Source organism: Oncorhynchus mykiss, chromosome 15 (genome assembly GCF_013265735.2).
Source record: "Oncorhynchus mykiss isolate Arlee chromosome 15, USDA_OmykA_1.1, whole genome shotgun sequence".
Taxonomy (NCBI): Eukaryota; Metazoa; Chordata; class Actinopteri; order Salmoniformes; family Salmonidae; genus Oncorhynchus; species Oncorhynchus mykiss.
The window spans coordinates 16,479,568-16,496,560 of NC_048579.1; the positions used below are offsets into that span (position 1 = coordinate 16,479,568).

A 16,993-nucleotide genomic window follows, 5' to 3' on the forward strand; every position below is an offset into this window, starting at 1 on the left:
TGACAAACACTGTATTAAAAGCTCTGAGAAAATTTCTACCTCCTATCCTATCCATACGCTGAGAGTCAGATGCGACATTGTTGTATTAGTAATCACGGCAGGGGGTGGACTCTTGATGGAGTAAATATTCATCAGAGAGAGCCCCATCGGGGTGGGGGCACAGGTTCAGCCGAGAGGACGACAGGTGTCCTAAGAGACAGAAAGGAGCCCTGAGCAGTGCCAGTCACCATTTCTTTATCCTTCCCTTATCACTGAACTCTATCTGAGATACTGCCACAGACAGCCACACAGTTAAGGGCTTTTCACACTACTGAGCCGACCCAAGCAGAAACAAACCAAGCTGTACTGAGCTGGCCTGTTTACACATCCACCTTCGTTGCATGGTTTGGTTCAGGTCAGCACGATAGTGTGCAAAGGGATACTAGCTATAGCCATCTCCTCAGCTTCAACATTATATGAATGCTGTCTTACAAATCAAATCAAATCAAATGTTATTTGTCACATGCGCCGAATACAACAGGTGTAAACCTTACAGTGAAATTCTTACTTACAAGCCCATAACCAACAACAGCAGCATTAAAATAACAAGGGAGGCTATATACAGGGGGTACTGGTACAGAGTCAATGTGCGGGGGCACCAGTTAGTTGAGGTAATTGAGGTGATATGTACATGTAGATACTATGCATAGATTAAAAACAGAGAGTAGCAGCAGCGTAAAAGAGGGGTCTGGGTAGCCCTTTGATTTGCTGTTCAGGAGTCTTATGGCTTGGGGGTAGAAGCTGTTAAGAAGCCGTTTGGACCTAGACTTGGCGCTCCGGTACCGCTTGCCGTGTGGTAGCAGACAGAACAGTCTATGACTAGGATGGCTGGAGTCTTTGACAATTTTTAGGGCCTGACACCGCCTGGTATAGAGGTCCTGGATGACAGGAAGCTTGGCCCCAGTGATGTACTGGGACGTACACAGTACCTTCTGTAGTGCCTTGTGGTCAGAGGCCGACCAGTTGCCATACCAGGCAGTGATGCAACCAGTCTGGATGCTCTCGATGGTGCAGCTAGAACCTTTTCAGGATCTGAGGACCCATGCCAAATCTTTTCAGTCTCCTGAGGGGGAATAGGCTTTGTCGTGCCCTCTTCACGACTGTCTTGGTGTGTTTGGACCATGATAGTTTGTTGGTGATGTGGACACCAAGGAACTTGAAGCTCTCAACCTGTTCCACTACAGCCCCGTCGATGAGAATGTGGGCGTGTTCGGTCCTTCTTTTTCTGTTGTCCACGGTCATCTCCTTTGTCTTGATCACGTTGAGGGAGAGGTTGTTGTCCTGGCACCACATGACCAGGTCTCTGGCCTCCCTATAGGCTGTCTCATCGCTGTTGGTGATCAGGCCTACCACTGTGGTGTCATCTGCAAACTTGATGATAGTGTTGGAGTCGTGCATGGCCATGCAGTCATGGTCCTCCCCCCTGAATTTAGTGTGCGCTTGTGCATGACAACAGCAGCAGCAGTAACAACATCCGACATCAGACAGCTTGGCATTGTTCCAGAAAACTCTTTAACGAATTTGTTCTTCTCGCCATCATTTACTCAATTAACGATTCTCGCACAACTGTTTCATAAACTGTGGATTCATGTTTCTTTATTTTTTTGTCAGCCAGAATGTGTTTAGAATGGGAAAGGTAAGGGCCAGCTGGTCAGAATTGTCAGTTTTATGTTATATGTTTCAGTTGTGTTTGGACAACAACGTTTAAAACTGCAATGTGTAGCTTTTTTGGCGACCCAACCAAATTCACGTAGAAAATTGTGTTCTAGATCTGTCATTTTCATTGAAAGCAAGTCTAAGAAGCAGTACATCTGTTCTATTTGCACTTTTTCTATGTTTCCCATTCTTAAGTTTTGTTTTTGCGTCTTTTACTTTCGGTTTTGCACACTAGCTTCAAACAGCGGAAAATATAATATTTTGGGTAATAAAAAAAAAATTCAGAGTGATTTAGATGGTACAATGGTTCTCTACACTATACAGTGCCTTGCGAAAGTATTCGGCCCCCTTGAACTTTGCGACCTTTTGCCACATTTCAGGCTTCAAACATAAAGATATAAAACTGTATTTTTTTGTGAAGAATCAACAACAAGTGGGACACAATCATGAAGTGGAACGACATTTATTGGATATTTCAAACTTTTTTAACAAATCAAAAACTGAAAAATTGGGCATGCAAAATTATTCAGCCCCCTTAAGTTAATACTTTGTAGCGCCACCTTTTGCTGCGATTACAGCTGTAAGTCGCTTGGGGTATGTCTCTATCAGTTTTGCACATCGAGAGACTGACATTTTTTCCCATTCCTCCTTGCAAAACAGCTCGAGCTCAGTGAGGTTGGATGGAGAGCATTTGTGAACAGCAGTTTTCAGTTCTTTCCACAGATTCTCGATTGGATTCAGGTCTGGACTTTGACTTGGCCATTCTAACACCTGGATATGTTTCTTTTTGAACCATTCCATTGTAGATTTTGCTTTATGTTTTGGATCATTGTCTTGTTGGAAGACAAATCTCCGTCCCAGTCTCAGGTCTTTTGCAGACTCCATCAGGTTTTCTTCCAGAATGGTCCTGTATTTGGCTCCATCCATCTTCCCATCAATTTTAACCATCTTCCCTGGTTTTATATCTTTATGTTTGAAGCCTGAAATGTGGCAAAAGGTCGCAAAGTTCAAGGGGGCCGAATACTTTCGCAAGGCACTGTACATGGCTTGTTTTGTCACATTTAGATTAGAATTAAATTAGGCAAACTATTAGAATTTTAGAAACTAGGAAATGGCAGAGTTATTTCTGCATATTGCGTCTTTAATTTTGGTCCCAAAAAGTCATGCTTCAATGAGATTGTTGTCATGACTACTAACACTGTTTCAAGTCTCTGTGTGATTTTGTCTTTGACAGTGAACTCTTGGATGACAAGAGGATTGTCAGGTAAGCAAGGTTTGCTTACATCCTCCTTCTGAAGACATGAAACACTGTGGAACACAGCTTACAAATGCTGTACTTTTTATGTTTTTATAAGTCATTTTAACCCTGTGATAACAATAATAGTCAAAATTGACAAAATTCAGATTTCCTTACTTCTGACAAACCCTGTGCGAGAAGTATATTCACTTCTGGGTTGTGTTCATGAGGCAATGAAAAGAAAACTGACTAAAACAGAGAGAGACTATCTGGACACTCATTTTCGTTTTCAGTTGTAGAACTTTTTCTGTTGCTTGACCTAATGAACACGACGCTAATGTTACTGTGGAACATTGAAGGTTATGTTTCTTTCTGTAATTTGGACCTTTTTATGTCCTGCAGCCACCGAGAATATCAATGTTGAGTCTGTACCACGAAGGCCTAGTGTGGCTCTGTGCAACGAGACCCAGCTGCTGTGGGAGATGGAGGTGTGTGGAGAGGGTTTCAAGCGAGAGATGGCTTACGTGGATCCCCAGAACTGGTGCAACTTAACACACTTCATCAGGTAAAAGAATCCCCTGCCGTCTCTTGCCCTTTCAGTCTTATCAGAACAAGCCAGTGTCCTATCAATTCAGTATAATTTCTGAATAAATGTGTGTGAGAAGGGAAAGGTGGGATTAGTTCCAGCCAGAAAAACATGTGTAGCCCCACTCTATCTGTTGGTAAACGTTTTGCTTTTGGAGGCAGTCTAAGATTTGGATATTAAAGCCAAAATAAAACATATTTCCACTAAAATTATCATTTCAGCACAATAATTATTGTACAATGTCTTGGGGAAGCTCAGAACAGTTTTCCTACTTAAAAAGTTGACTTAAGAAACCTACTGTAAGATAAATCAAAGAATACTGTATTGCAGTGTAGGTAGTCTAGTAAAATAAAACAAAAAGTGCCCACTCTGTGTGTGAATGCATGCATCTGGCTGTTTGTGTATGAACAGGCGATTGGCATCCAAATGCTAGTTGGCATTGCAGATCCAGGGGGCTGTTTGCCTGGCTAGGCCTGCCCAGTGATAATTTCCCCCTCACCAATGAGTGGCACCTGTGCCTGCTGGCTGACCCAGTATGGTTCTCTAACACTCTTCAACCGTCCACACACAGATAAACACACACATGGACACACACATCCACAGGCATACTCATACACCCGTACAGTATTCAGACCCCCTGACCTTTTCCACATTTTGCTATGTCACAGCTTTATTCAATAATGGATGAAATTGTTTACCCCCCTCATCAATCTACACACAATACCCCATAATGACAAAACAAAAACAGTTTTTTAGACATTTTTGCAAATGTAATTTTTTTTAAATACAAAAATGAAACTATTCAGACCCTTTACTTAGAATGTTTTTGAAGCGCCTTTGGCAGCGATTACAGCCTCAAGTCTTCTTGGGTATGACACTAAAAGCTTGGCACACCTGTATTTGGGGAGTTTGTCCCATTTTTCACCGCAGATCCTCTCAAGCTCTGTCAGGTCGGGTGGGTACTGTTGCTCTACAGCTATTTTCATGTCACTCCAGAGAGCAGGTTATCATCAAGGATCTCTGTACTTTCCTCCGTTCATCTTTCCCTCGATCCTGACTAGTCTTCCAGTCACTGCCTCTGAAAAACCTCCCCACAACATGATGCTGCCACCACCATGCTTCACCGTAGGGAAACACTGTGCCAGGTTTCCTCCAGACGTGACGCTTGGCATTCAGGCCAAATAGTTCAATCTTGGTTTCATCAGACCAGAGAATATTGTTTTTCATGGTCTGAGAGTCTTTTAGGTGCCTTTTGGCAAACTCCAAGTGGGCTATCATGTGCCTTTTGCTGAGGAGTGGCTTCCGTCTGGCCACTCTACCATAAAGGCCAGATTGGTGGAGTGCTGCAGAGATGTTTGTCCTTCTGGAAGGTTCTCCCATTCCCACAGAGGAACTCTGGAGCTTTGTGAGAGTGACCATCGGGTTCTTGGTCACCTCCCTATATTCTATATTTGAGATAGCCACCCTTTGTCTTGATGACAGCTTTGCACACGCTTGGCATTCTCTCAACCAGCTTCATGAGGTAGTCACCTGGCATGCATTTCAATTAACAGGTGTGATTTGTTAAAAGTTCATTTGTGGATTTTATTTAATTCTTAATGTGTTGTGACAAGGTAAGGGTGGTATACAGAAGATAGCCCTATTTGGTAAAAGTCCATATTATGGCAAGAACAGCTCACATAAGGAAATAGAAACAGTAATCCATCATTACTTTAAGATATGAAGGTCAGTCAATCCGAAAAATGTCAAGAACTTTGAAAGTTTCTTAAACTGCAGTCGCAAGAAACATCAAGCGCTATGACGTAACTGGCTCTCATGACGACCGCCACAGGAAATGAAGACCCAGATACTTTGAAGAATCTCAAATATAGAATATATTTTGATTTGTTTAACACTTTTTTGGTTACTACATTTAAAAAAAAAATATTTAACCTTTATTTAACTAGGCAAGTCAGTTAAAAAAAAAAATCTTATTTTCAATGACGGCCTAGGAACATTGGGTTAACTGCCTGTTCAGGGGCAGAATGACAGATTTCTACCTTGTCAGCTCGGGGATTTGAGCTTCCAACCTTCCGGTTACTAGCCCAACGCTCTAACCACTAGGCTACCCTGCCGCCCCATGAGTCCATATGTGTTATTTCATAGTTTTGTTGTCTTCACTATTATTCTACAATGTACAAAATAGTAAAAATAAAGAAAAACCCTGAAATGAGTAGGTGTGTCCAAACTTTGACTATTACTTAAGCTTCCATCTAGGTACCTGTCTATTACCAACTGGCCAGATGTTTATGTGAGAGACAAATGATCTTTACAGGGTGTAACAGCCATTTCCACAAACCCTTCCCTCCCCATCTGTACCTTGTACAATACCTCATATTATGTCCAGTAGCTCGTATTGTCAAGACATTGCTTAAGTTTTCTATTTTCAAGACATCCGTTACCAAACATACCAGCTTGAAGGTCCTACTGGCAGCCAGTAAAAAGGCTATCACTAGGAAATGGCTACAAAAATACCCTCCCACAGTGACACAATGGATAGACATTGTAGAAGAAATATACCACATGGATGGTATGACCTTTGCTTTAAGAACTCAACAGGAGAGAGGTCAAGAATACTGGGAAAAATGGGTTTTGTAATTGGAAAGGGTCTAATTCAAAGATGTCAATGTAACTAATATGATGATGAAGGTATGACGTGCACTGTAACTGCCAGATCTTTTTTGTTGTTCTTTTATTTTACTTTATTTTTAATTTCTTTGTGTTCCTACAATAAAAGTATTAAAAAAAACACACCAGCTTGAAAATTATATTTACAGTACTTGTTAACAAGTTATTCATGAGACATGTGTTCTCATGGACATCCCCAGGGAATCTTTGGTGCTCTGTTTAGAGCGAGAGAAAGAAATAGAATGAGAGAAAGTGAAGGACCTTTGGTCCTCGTTGATGTTCTGCGCTGAGAGAAACAAAACATGCGGCCATGTCAGCGAGGTGTAAGTTAGATGGAACTCTCTCCAAAGTGCACGGCCATCTACACATGTAAGATCTTCATTTGACCAGTTTCTCATAGCAGTATCCTGCAGCAACAGGAAATGTGAATTATTGTGTGGATTATAATTAATGGATTTTTTTTGTAGGGGTTAGGGCATATCAAGTCTGCTATTTTTAAGGGGAAATTACAAACTTTGACTTTTGAATACGCTACAATTTTGCATTTCCTGCAACAACATGGTGATCAAATTAAGATCCTAAATCTGTATATTGATTCAAATGAGCAAATCTGAATCTCACCACGGGTACACAGTCAAGAGAATGGGACAGCCGAGGAGGCATGGACCAACTGCAGAACATCAGCAGAGACTGAATGCCAGGCACGGTGCCGTCCACTGCTAATGAATATTAACACAGGGACATTATCAACAGCAGGCCTAGGGACAATATCATCAGCAGGCTTGGTCTGCTTTCTAACTAACAGATGCTCCTTCAAGGTCAACAGTGCATGTTAGTGGCCACAAATGGCCATTTGCAAACGCAATGTGAATTTACTGTCTGTGTAATTTAGTAGAACAGAAAATTTGGTAATTACAGTACCAGTCACAGAGGACATACGGAGAGGAGAGTTGGAAATAAAATCAATTTACCACAACTTGAAGGGAACCGTTTTTTTTCTCCAGGTCCCAGGTCGATCCCTTGGGATTGCTAGTGTATACCACTTGAATGAAGAAGTAAAATGCCATTTTTGTCAATTCCGCAAAACATCAACTCCGTCAGATTTTTGTCTAACGTCAACTCCGTCAGAGTGCTGAAAGATCTGATAGAAGGTTATGTTTTTATTGGGATTTTCAAATGAATCATTTTCCATATTTTGACAAATGTTTGTGTTACAATAACATTTTTAGAGGCAAATATATTTTAATCACTGTTCTGCAACATATGCTTAAACAATTTAATTATTTGCTGTGCTAGACCTAAGGGATAATGTTCGCTTTATAAATGTTGTTTCATGTACTAAATCTAGAAAAACTTGCCAAAATTCTAACAAAATTAGCCCTGGACCATTTAATAGTGGTCTAAAACAAAACAAAAAGAAGTTTGGAGATTTGTATGACATTTTTGAATAATGTAGTGTTATAAAAAAACAATCAAGGCCTTTAAACACTTGTTGGACAATACTTGTAAAAATGAAATGCCTTTTAGGATGTCTGATGGAGTTTACATAAATCCAGCAAAACTGCGCTATGCCACTGTCTCTTGGGTCGAAAAAAAATTACCTCAACAACCATAATCCAAAACAATCCAGCAAAAATCCATCTTGGATGACACTGATAAATTTGTTGTAAAGTCTATGCAATTCACTGTACCATTTACAACGTGTATCCTGTGGACGTGACCAATAAACTTTGATTTGATTTAGGTCCTCTCCTCCCTCAAGTATGCCTGTCTGTACATATCCTTTATTACATTTTTTTTAAGAGCGGTGCAGAATTTTTCTGCAGCGTAGCTTCTTCTGACAACCTAATGGACTCATTGACTACACAATCAGACATAATGATCTTTTGTTATGTTTCTGACAAGCTGGACTCAAAACACTTTAAAACAGGATCCCATTGGATAATCAACACTTTAGAAAGCCTTTTTAGAACACTCATAAAGTCTTCATAAGCAATACATGGATACTTCACAAATGATTTACAAGCAATATTATCCAGCATAAACTGTTATATAAAAAGGTCCTAGCGTGTTGTTTGCTGATGAATGATTTCGGAAGCATTTTTATGGACCTTATAAAGAGTATGAGGCTTCATTAAATACATTTTTTCCTTGAAAGTATTGTTTGTGGCCATTTCTGAACAATATTTGTGCAGGCAATGTTTGGCAGTGAAGTTGACCTGTAATGTTGGCATTGTGGTTTGGTTTTGTTTTGCGATTGGGAAGCTTTGAATTTTCCTTGCATGAAAATACATATGAGAAAACATTTCAAATATGCCTCAGCTCTTCTCGTGCACCAAATGTACAGCTGCTGGAAATAATGTAGTTTTTCCAGTTATTACTTTATCTGAAGCACAGCAGATTTTGAAAACAAATTTGCCAATGCTACAGAAGGCTAGTAAAGGCCCAGTGCACAACTTTTGTGTAATAAAAATATATGTGTGTGTATATATATATATATATATATATATCCTTTTTTAATTCACATTTTTCATGGGGTGCTGCAGCACCCTCAGCACCACTACTTCTCCCAAGTGGGAGCAGTGGTCTAAGGCATCCCTACAGACCCTGGTTCGATTCCAGGCTGTATCACATCCGGCAGGGCATTGGGAGTCCCATAGGGCGGCTCATAATTGGCCCAGCGTTGTCTGGGTAGCCCATCATTGTAAATAAGAATTTGTTCTTAACTAGCTTGCCTAGTTAAATAAAGGTCAAATAAAAATAAATATGACTTCATTCGTCTAAAATGTACCCTTGTTAACCTAGAGTTCATGTCCGTGCCCCCGCATAACTCTAATTAGCATAATAAATACATCCCCATCAAAACCTGTTTAAGCTAGATATATCTGTTTTATTTGCATGGCTGCGTCTCAATCCGCCTCATCCACTGATGTCGCCCTTCCGCATCTGCAGTTGAAAGGTGGCAGAGCTAGAGCTGTGTTTGTCAGACCATGAGACATCCTGAAAATTGGTCTTCTCATGAAAACGTCTGTAGTGTCCAAATGGTTTAGCCTACAAACTATTTTGACCCCTCTATGGAAAGATGAGACTCTCACAAACATGATGGTGTTGCTCTGGGACGCCCCCAAGCCTCACAAGAAGAGTCTGAAGCCAGGTACCAGTTTAAAAAATGAATGGAAGCATAGATGGAGATAGTTTTGTGCCTAAGATAAGGGGTTAAATACATGTAATTTAAAATTTAAAAAAGTATATACTGTATATACATAGGACAGACACTTCAGAACAAACTTGCTTCAGATAATTGTTTTTCACCATCTGTTTATTCATGTATGAAGCTGTTATTACATGTTTTTCTATGAGCTAATAGCAGTAAGGTCAAATTCAATGTGTCATCCCCCAAAAATGTGTATATAGTTTTGATACCTTAAGGGGTCCTAAAATTCCAAATCAAATAGCAAAATCCTCCTCCTATGACCATTTAAAAACAATTCCATATGTTAGCTTAGTAGAATCCCTCCCCCCAGCTTAGACTCTTAAGGATTTTTAAGCAAGAGACAATAAGCTTTTCTAAGAATGTATTCGTCCTTTTAATGATGGGTAAGCTTTTGCAGTTTTAAATTATAAAAGAAAATAACACAGCATGCAGCTAAATATATATGGTAACTTCACGTATTCTATCACTTTTCAGTCTGGGGTCAACATCTTGTACCATCGTTTTTCTACAATAATATACAAGCCAAAAAGCTATTCCAGAGTTACCATACAATTAATCCATTAATTTACAGCAGCCTCCCTTATGTCTGTATGGAGACACAGTCTACACGCTTGACCGAGACTCATTCGATTTGCAGCACTTAGTCGGAGGTTGTCTGAAAGCAATGATGGGGATTGGCTGACGTCAAACCACACCGCTAGTATGAAAGGCGTAGGAGGGGAAACTGATGTTTGTTAAATATAGAGCTAACCACTTTGGTCTTGACTAGTTTGACTTAATGTGGTCTGATAGGATCTGTTTTGATAGGTAAGCATCATGGCTGGGACCCCATGTTACCCAGAGTGCTATTATATCAACTCTAATCACCCATTTAGCTCCTAACTGTGTACTGTAACAAGCCTGGGAAGTGCAGGTAATTTGTGTCATATTGGAAGAAAAACTGTGTGTGTTATAATGGGTTGCTTTTAGTGCAGTTTATAGTGCATAGTACATACAGAAATGCACCCTAATGAGGCAGCCTGTGTCCAACTCGTAGCTAATGATGTAAACTTGATGAGGAGGACACACATGGCAAATGGCTACTCCATCAGTTTCCAAAGTGACATGCTTTGAACAAAAACAATTTTACAAGGGCTTTATAACACATTCATAAAGCATGCATAAGCACTACATAGATTCTTCAAAAATCCTCTATTTAAATGTGTCATACTATATAAATTAGGACATCCTTAAGCAGTGCTTAATGAATGCTCTATCAATTGTGGTTCCTTTAAATGTAAATAAGTGAATTGTTTTGCCCCACAGTTAGCCATGATGATTAGCTAGCCAGCCAAAATGGTTTACAGTTACTGTAGCTATCAATCACTTATACACTAATTTGCTAGCTACAGTAGCACTACCGTACCTCCAAAAATAACGTCTTCAAAAATGTACCATTGTGATTTACCATTGTGATGCACATTCATTCATATCGATTTTCTATGCATATTATGACTAAAGAGGCATGACTTGAGCCTCTTTCTTTATAGATTCACGCCGGGCTGAAAAAGTTTTTTGCAGAGTAAGAATTTTAGGGATATACCCTCCCTGTTTATCAGTTTAGACACATCCTATGTGTAAGATTCTGTATTTATTTTCTTAGTCGACCTTGTGTTCTGTTTCTTTGTGTTATTGAGCGTAGCCCTGTCTTTCATTTTTTTCCATTGATTTCACCTGGGTAAGTTACTCACCTGGTCTCATCAACTCCTTATTTAGTTCAGTTCATTCTGTTTGTGCCTTTGAGGTATTGTTCTTTTTGACTCTACTAAGCCTTTTCCTAGTTCGTTTGTGAGAACCAGTTATAGCCTTCAGTCCTAGTTTTATTTCACCTGCCTATTTATGACCATTGCCTGCATGTGACCACGATTCCTGCCTTCGCAGAAGGTGAAATAAACACCTGTCACACTCCACACCTTTTTCTCCCTGATTATTCATTACACTAAGTAGCTGTGCATATGGTAACAGCTAAGATCCACAATCTGCTAAGTAGACCCCTTATCTCTTCTCCCCTGAAATAGAAAATATATACGGAGATACAGAGAACATCATTTTCAATCTAATCCATGGCCCCAGATTCCCTGCCTTCTGATTGGCTAAACACTTTGTGTTCCTCTGCCATCTGGACCAGGGATTGACCAACCCTCCTCCTGGACAGCTACTTTTGTTCCAGCCCTGCCACAACACCTGAATCTACTGGGCTGGAACAAAAGCCCATGCCCAGGAGGAGGGTTGGCCAATCCCTGCTCTAGGCCGGCAATACCAGAGCCATATATTTACATCTCTATGGCTTTGGTGAGTACTAGCCCTTTCTCAACCTGACTGTTTATTTTAAACATTTGTGTTTCTCTGCTCTCTCCACAGTGAGTACCACGTCTTCTCGCTGTGCACAGAGACCAACGCCGGGCGCATCAACTGCTACTGGCCCAACCCGCTGGTGGAGAGCTACATCATCCGCATCCACAAGCACTTCTTCTCCAACTGCACCCTGGAGAGGGTGATCCTGGTGGACCCGCCAGATGACACACTCACCATCCTCATCCTCATCCCTGTCTTCCTCACCCTGGCTATGATTGCACTGGTGGTGTGGTGCAGTAAGCGCAGCGACATCCTGGCTTAAGATGTTGGTTTGTTTGGTTCCCATGTGACTGTGCAATGTGACTGTCCAGAGACCTATGAACTTCTTTGAATGGAAATACTTTATTGATGCCCAGAGGGGGAATTGGGTTAGACAGGTAGCCTGGGAAGACAGGTAAGTAACCTACGAAGGGAACTTTTGTTTGTTCATTGTGTCATGTCAGGATTATGGTGGATTGAATGGACCAAAAGAAGCTACTTAACGCCTTTGAGGGAGATGCATCCTAAATCCATTTTGCTAGCTTGAGACGGTCCAAGCCCTTTTGAGAGATATACAAGGACTCAAGGCACAGAGCTACAAGACATTCAGGATTTTTGATCATTGGTGTAAAAAGGGACAAACGTCCAGGGACTGCTTCATCATCATCACCTATCAAACGCCATTTAAGCTTGTGGTTATATATTCTGGTGAAGATTCTTCTCGATGGGAGAACACCGACAAGTTGACACCAGAACATGTACAATACTTTTCTGTACCAGTGCCGTCTACTGTAAAGACCCTGAGTTTTCCTTCCTTAATTGCCTGCCATTCTTTCTCTACAGCAGTGTTCCTGGCACCATGGCCTGCTTCACGCTTCCTCATCTGTTATGTGTTGTCACTATCAGTTCAAGCTGCAAAGACGGATACAACAATTTCTTTCCAAAAAATCCGATTTTTACCCAACCCTGATTTAGCTTACCCTAACCACACCCCTAACCATATGCCTAACCAAAACCTTAATTTAAGACCAATGCTAATTTTCATGTTCATGATATAGGCAATTCTGACTTTGAAGCTTGGCCATAGAATGGGAACAAGCCCTATATGTGTCGCTGAGACTAGAGAACTTGGTTTGTTTCTTGAAGTGAAATGGTTGTTTGACTTCTTTATTTATCTTGTCTCTGGGTTGTCATTGCAATGCCCCAAAAGTTGTTATCACTGATCGCACTGCTCATGTGGTGAAACCTCAGCAGGAATTCTGCTCACTCTAATTGTAATTTAATTTCACAGTTTAGTCGTTCTGGGAGGTATGGGCGATAGGAACATAAATCACTGTCAAGATTAGACTCGTTTTGAGAGAATTTCGTTGTGCCAGAACATTTTTGGTATTGAGGAGCTATTGAATTATTTACTGTAATGCTATTTAATGTTTGAATTAAATTACTTAGAATTAGTCAATGCTTTGGTTATTAATCAAAATGTCCATAGGGCAATTTGTCCCTTTTTGTCCTCTGCCGTTTCGAAACCATTCCTACCTCTACTTCCAACTACATCCATCTCGATGTAACTCCAATTCAATTGAAACATCCTTAGTACTGTGGTCATAACAAAATAATATTGTTTTGACATTTCAGTGTGTAAATGTAGTTAAACAGTCAAATCCGCAAAAAAAATCTGTTCTGACGTTTAGGTTAATTTCAAGGTAAAACTCAACATTGCTGTATGATACATTACCATATGGGCAAAGCTACTAACAAGGCTGTATGAACATTTCAGAAGGGATTGGGGGGATGTTCATATTCCTCATCAGTGGTGTAATGTACATAAGTAAAAATACTTTAAAGTACTACTTCAGTTTTTTTGTGTATCTGTACTTTACTATTTATATTTGACAACTTTTACATTTACTTCACTAAAATAATGTACTTTTTACTCCATACATTTTCCCTGACACCCAAAAGTTCTCGTTACATGTTGAGTGCTTAGCAGGACAGGAAAATTGTCAAATTCACGTACTTATCAAGTGAACACGTGGACATCCCTACTGCCTCTGATCTGGCAGACTCACTAAACACATGCATTGTTTGTAAATTATTAGTGTTGGAGTGTACCGCTGGCTATTTGTACATTTTAAAAACAAGAAAATGGTGCCATCTGCTTTGCTTAATAGAAGGAATATGACATTTTTACTTTTGGTACTTAAGTATATTTGACTAATTCCATTTACTTTTGATACTTAAGTATATTTAGAACCAAATACTTTTAGACTTTTACTTTAGTATTTTACTGGGTGACTTTCACTTTACTTGAGTAACTTTCTATTAAGGTATCTGTACTTTTACTCAAGACAATTGGGTACTTTGTCTACCACTGTTCCTCATATTCCAATTTAAGACAAAGTCACTTTATAAAATGGGGACTATTTCCTCATTATTATGCGATCAAAACAAACAAATGAATCTAAAGATGTTGACAATCAGCTCTGATCATCAGGATGTCAAATGAAGTGATATACACTGAGTGTACAAAACATTAGGAACACCTTCTCGTTCCATGACATAGACTGACCAGGTGAATCCAGGGGAATGCCATGATCTCTTATTTATGTCACTTGTTAAATCCACTTCTGTCCGAGTAGATGAAGGGGAGGAGACAGGTTAAAGAAAGATTTTGAAGCCTTTAGACAATTGAGACATGAATTGTGTATGTGTGTCATTCAGAGTGAATGGGCAAGACAAAGTTTTAAGTGCCTTTGAACGGGGTATGGTAGTAAGTGCCAGGCACACTGGTTTGAGTGTGTCAACAACTGCAACGGTGCTGGGTTTTTCATGCTCAACAGTTTCCCATTGTGTATCAAGAATGGACCACCACCCTGTTGTAACTCTCCTGTGACGATCTGAAGGATCAGGTTACAGTGGGTCCGCTATACAGCGTGCTCTCTCTCGTAGAGGGGGAGAGTGGGAAGTCGGCTGTTTTATGGCGGTCGTAAAATACGCTGCCGCTATGCTCTGTTGTGTTCGAGATTGGAATGTAAACTGTGGAACACAGAGAGACACTTGGACATCAAAAGTTTGAATAGTTAAACAATATATTTTTGAGAATGTGGGAATGGTCCATAGGTATTTAAAGAACAATCCTGTCAAAGTTGTTTTATTTTGTGACATCAGGAAAGGTAGTAGGACAAGATAACGGTATCTATGGAAGTGCACATTCCTCAGTTATTCGTTTTCTACCTGAATGTTGTATAAAATGAATGAGTAAATATGAAACTATTTGTGAAAAGATGTAATGTGATGTTAGCTTTCTAAATGAGAAAAGTTATCTTCATATAAAAGGGTTTAACAAAGTCGGTGGCAATGCCCACGTGACCAGACATATCATTAGGCATCATGGAACTGCCCCTTCTTCTACAGAGTATAAAACCCACTTCCGACAAAATTTACATAAGATCAGAAAACATGAAGCCATACCTATGTTGAAATGGTTGGCAATATAAACTAGAGTCAAGATAACGGCGGGATTAGGTCCCCACGTTGGAATGGCTGTCACTCGAGACCAAAACATGCCGGGTGAAGCTGTTGTGTGAAGTGGTTCAAACTACAACTCTATCAAAGGACAAGATCAGAAAACATGAAGCGGTAGCTGCATGTTGAAATGGTTGGCAACTCTGCAAGAGTTAAAAACGCAGGGATGAGGTCCCCACATTGAAATGGCAAATAAATCTACAAACTAAAGAACCATTTTTCAGACTGTTTAAATACTTTATTCTGGTAAACGCATCCGATCCTAAGAACAGTCCCGTTTAGTACTCTGAAGTATCCATTCTAACAACCTACGACTTTAATCTCTGGTGGACAAATCAGAGACTCTGTCGACTGACTATCCAGCAGACTGACCGGCAATCGCAGAGAGGGACAACAAAGGCAGACACTCGTAAATATGTAAATTGCAATACTTTTCGAATGAGTGGTTGTTCATATTCAGTGTAGTAATCCTCTGAGTTTCACTTAAGTGGTCCCCACCCCTTTCCTTTGTCTACCAAGCCATCATATCGGTTTTGTCCGCTAGAGACTTTTTCTTTGTATCATGTAGTAACCGATGTATGAACTATTTGTGTGTGTGTTTATGTCATTCTGTGATTGATTAAGTTAGTTAGTAAATAAATAAATAATTAAGACAATTTGTCTATCGCTGATTCATGATCTAGGCTAGGTTTTGTGCAGATATCCAAGGTTTTGCAATGTTCAGTAATGAGACTGATGAGGTAAAATTCGTTAATAAGCGACTGTTTGGATAAGATATGAAAATATCTGAAGAGTTATATTCGGGAAATTTAAACTCTATAAACAACATGTTCCCATGGTGCCCGGACTTCCTAGTAAATTAAAGTTACATGATTAGTTTAATCGCATAATTAAATCACACATATAGAATTGATTTGATAATATACAGTCTTCACATTTAATGATAGGCAACGACACGACAGCCCAAAGAACATCCAGCCACAACTGACACAACTGTGGGAACCATTGGAATCAACATGGCCAGCAGCCCTATGGAACACTTTCGACACCTGGTTAAGTCCATGCCCCAACGAGTTGAGGCTGTTCTGAGGGCAAAAGGGGGTGGAACGCAATATTAGGAAGGCGTTCCTAATGTTTTGTACACTCAGTGTACAATGAGAAATTATTATTATCATAATTTTGAGGGATAAACAAAGAGGGACAAGACAAGCATGATTTATATGACAAAAAACAGCCCGGCATTGTATGAGGGTTTAAGACGCAAACAAAAAGACAATTGTTCATGCCCTCAAGGATGACTTGCCAGTGCCTCTGCAGCACAAAAGTTGGACTGCAGGAAGGATGTATAATTGTTTCCCAGAGCCGGCGAAGAATTAAAGGAAATGGGCTGGCTATGATTTTAACCAAAAGAGGTAAAGGAAGTGCAAAGAGTGCCATACTTCCTCATACATGCATTGTTATGACTGGGTCCGCCAACGGCACAGTTCAGCTCTGAGAGTTTGCCTGTCTCAACCCCCCCCCCTTGGGACCCCCACCCCCACTCCACCCTCCAGTCGTTGATTACATTGTGTAGAAAATATGAATGGTTACAGTATGAAAGGTTACAGTAATGATTCATGAAAATGTTAAGTTACACGTGTGGTCCATGAAGAGAGAGAACCACAGGGAGGAAGAGAGTCCAAAAGCTGCCAACTGC

At 40.2% G+C, this 16,993-nt stretch overlaps 1 protein-coding gene across 1 annotated transcript in view; it reads left to right on the plus strand.

Annotated features, from left to right (window-relative positions):
- Nucleotides 1-13,622, plus strand: part of LOC110489708 (receptor activity-modifying protein 3) — a 28,949-nt gene extending 15,327 nt beyond the window's left edge. The window contains exons 2-4 of the mRNA XM_021562488.2: nt 2,930-2,959; nt 3,335-3,497; nt 11,800-13,622. Of these exons, the coding sequence (XP_021418163.2) occupies nt 2,930-2,959; nt 3,335-3,497; nt 11,800-12,055 (449 nt within the window). The 3' untranslated portion in view covers nt 12,056-13,622. The remainder of the gene's footprint in view (nt 1-2,929; nt 2,960-3,334; nt 3,498-11,799) is intronic.
- Nucleotides 13,623-16,993: the final 3,371 nt, after the last annotated feature.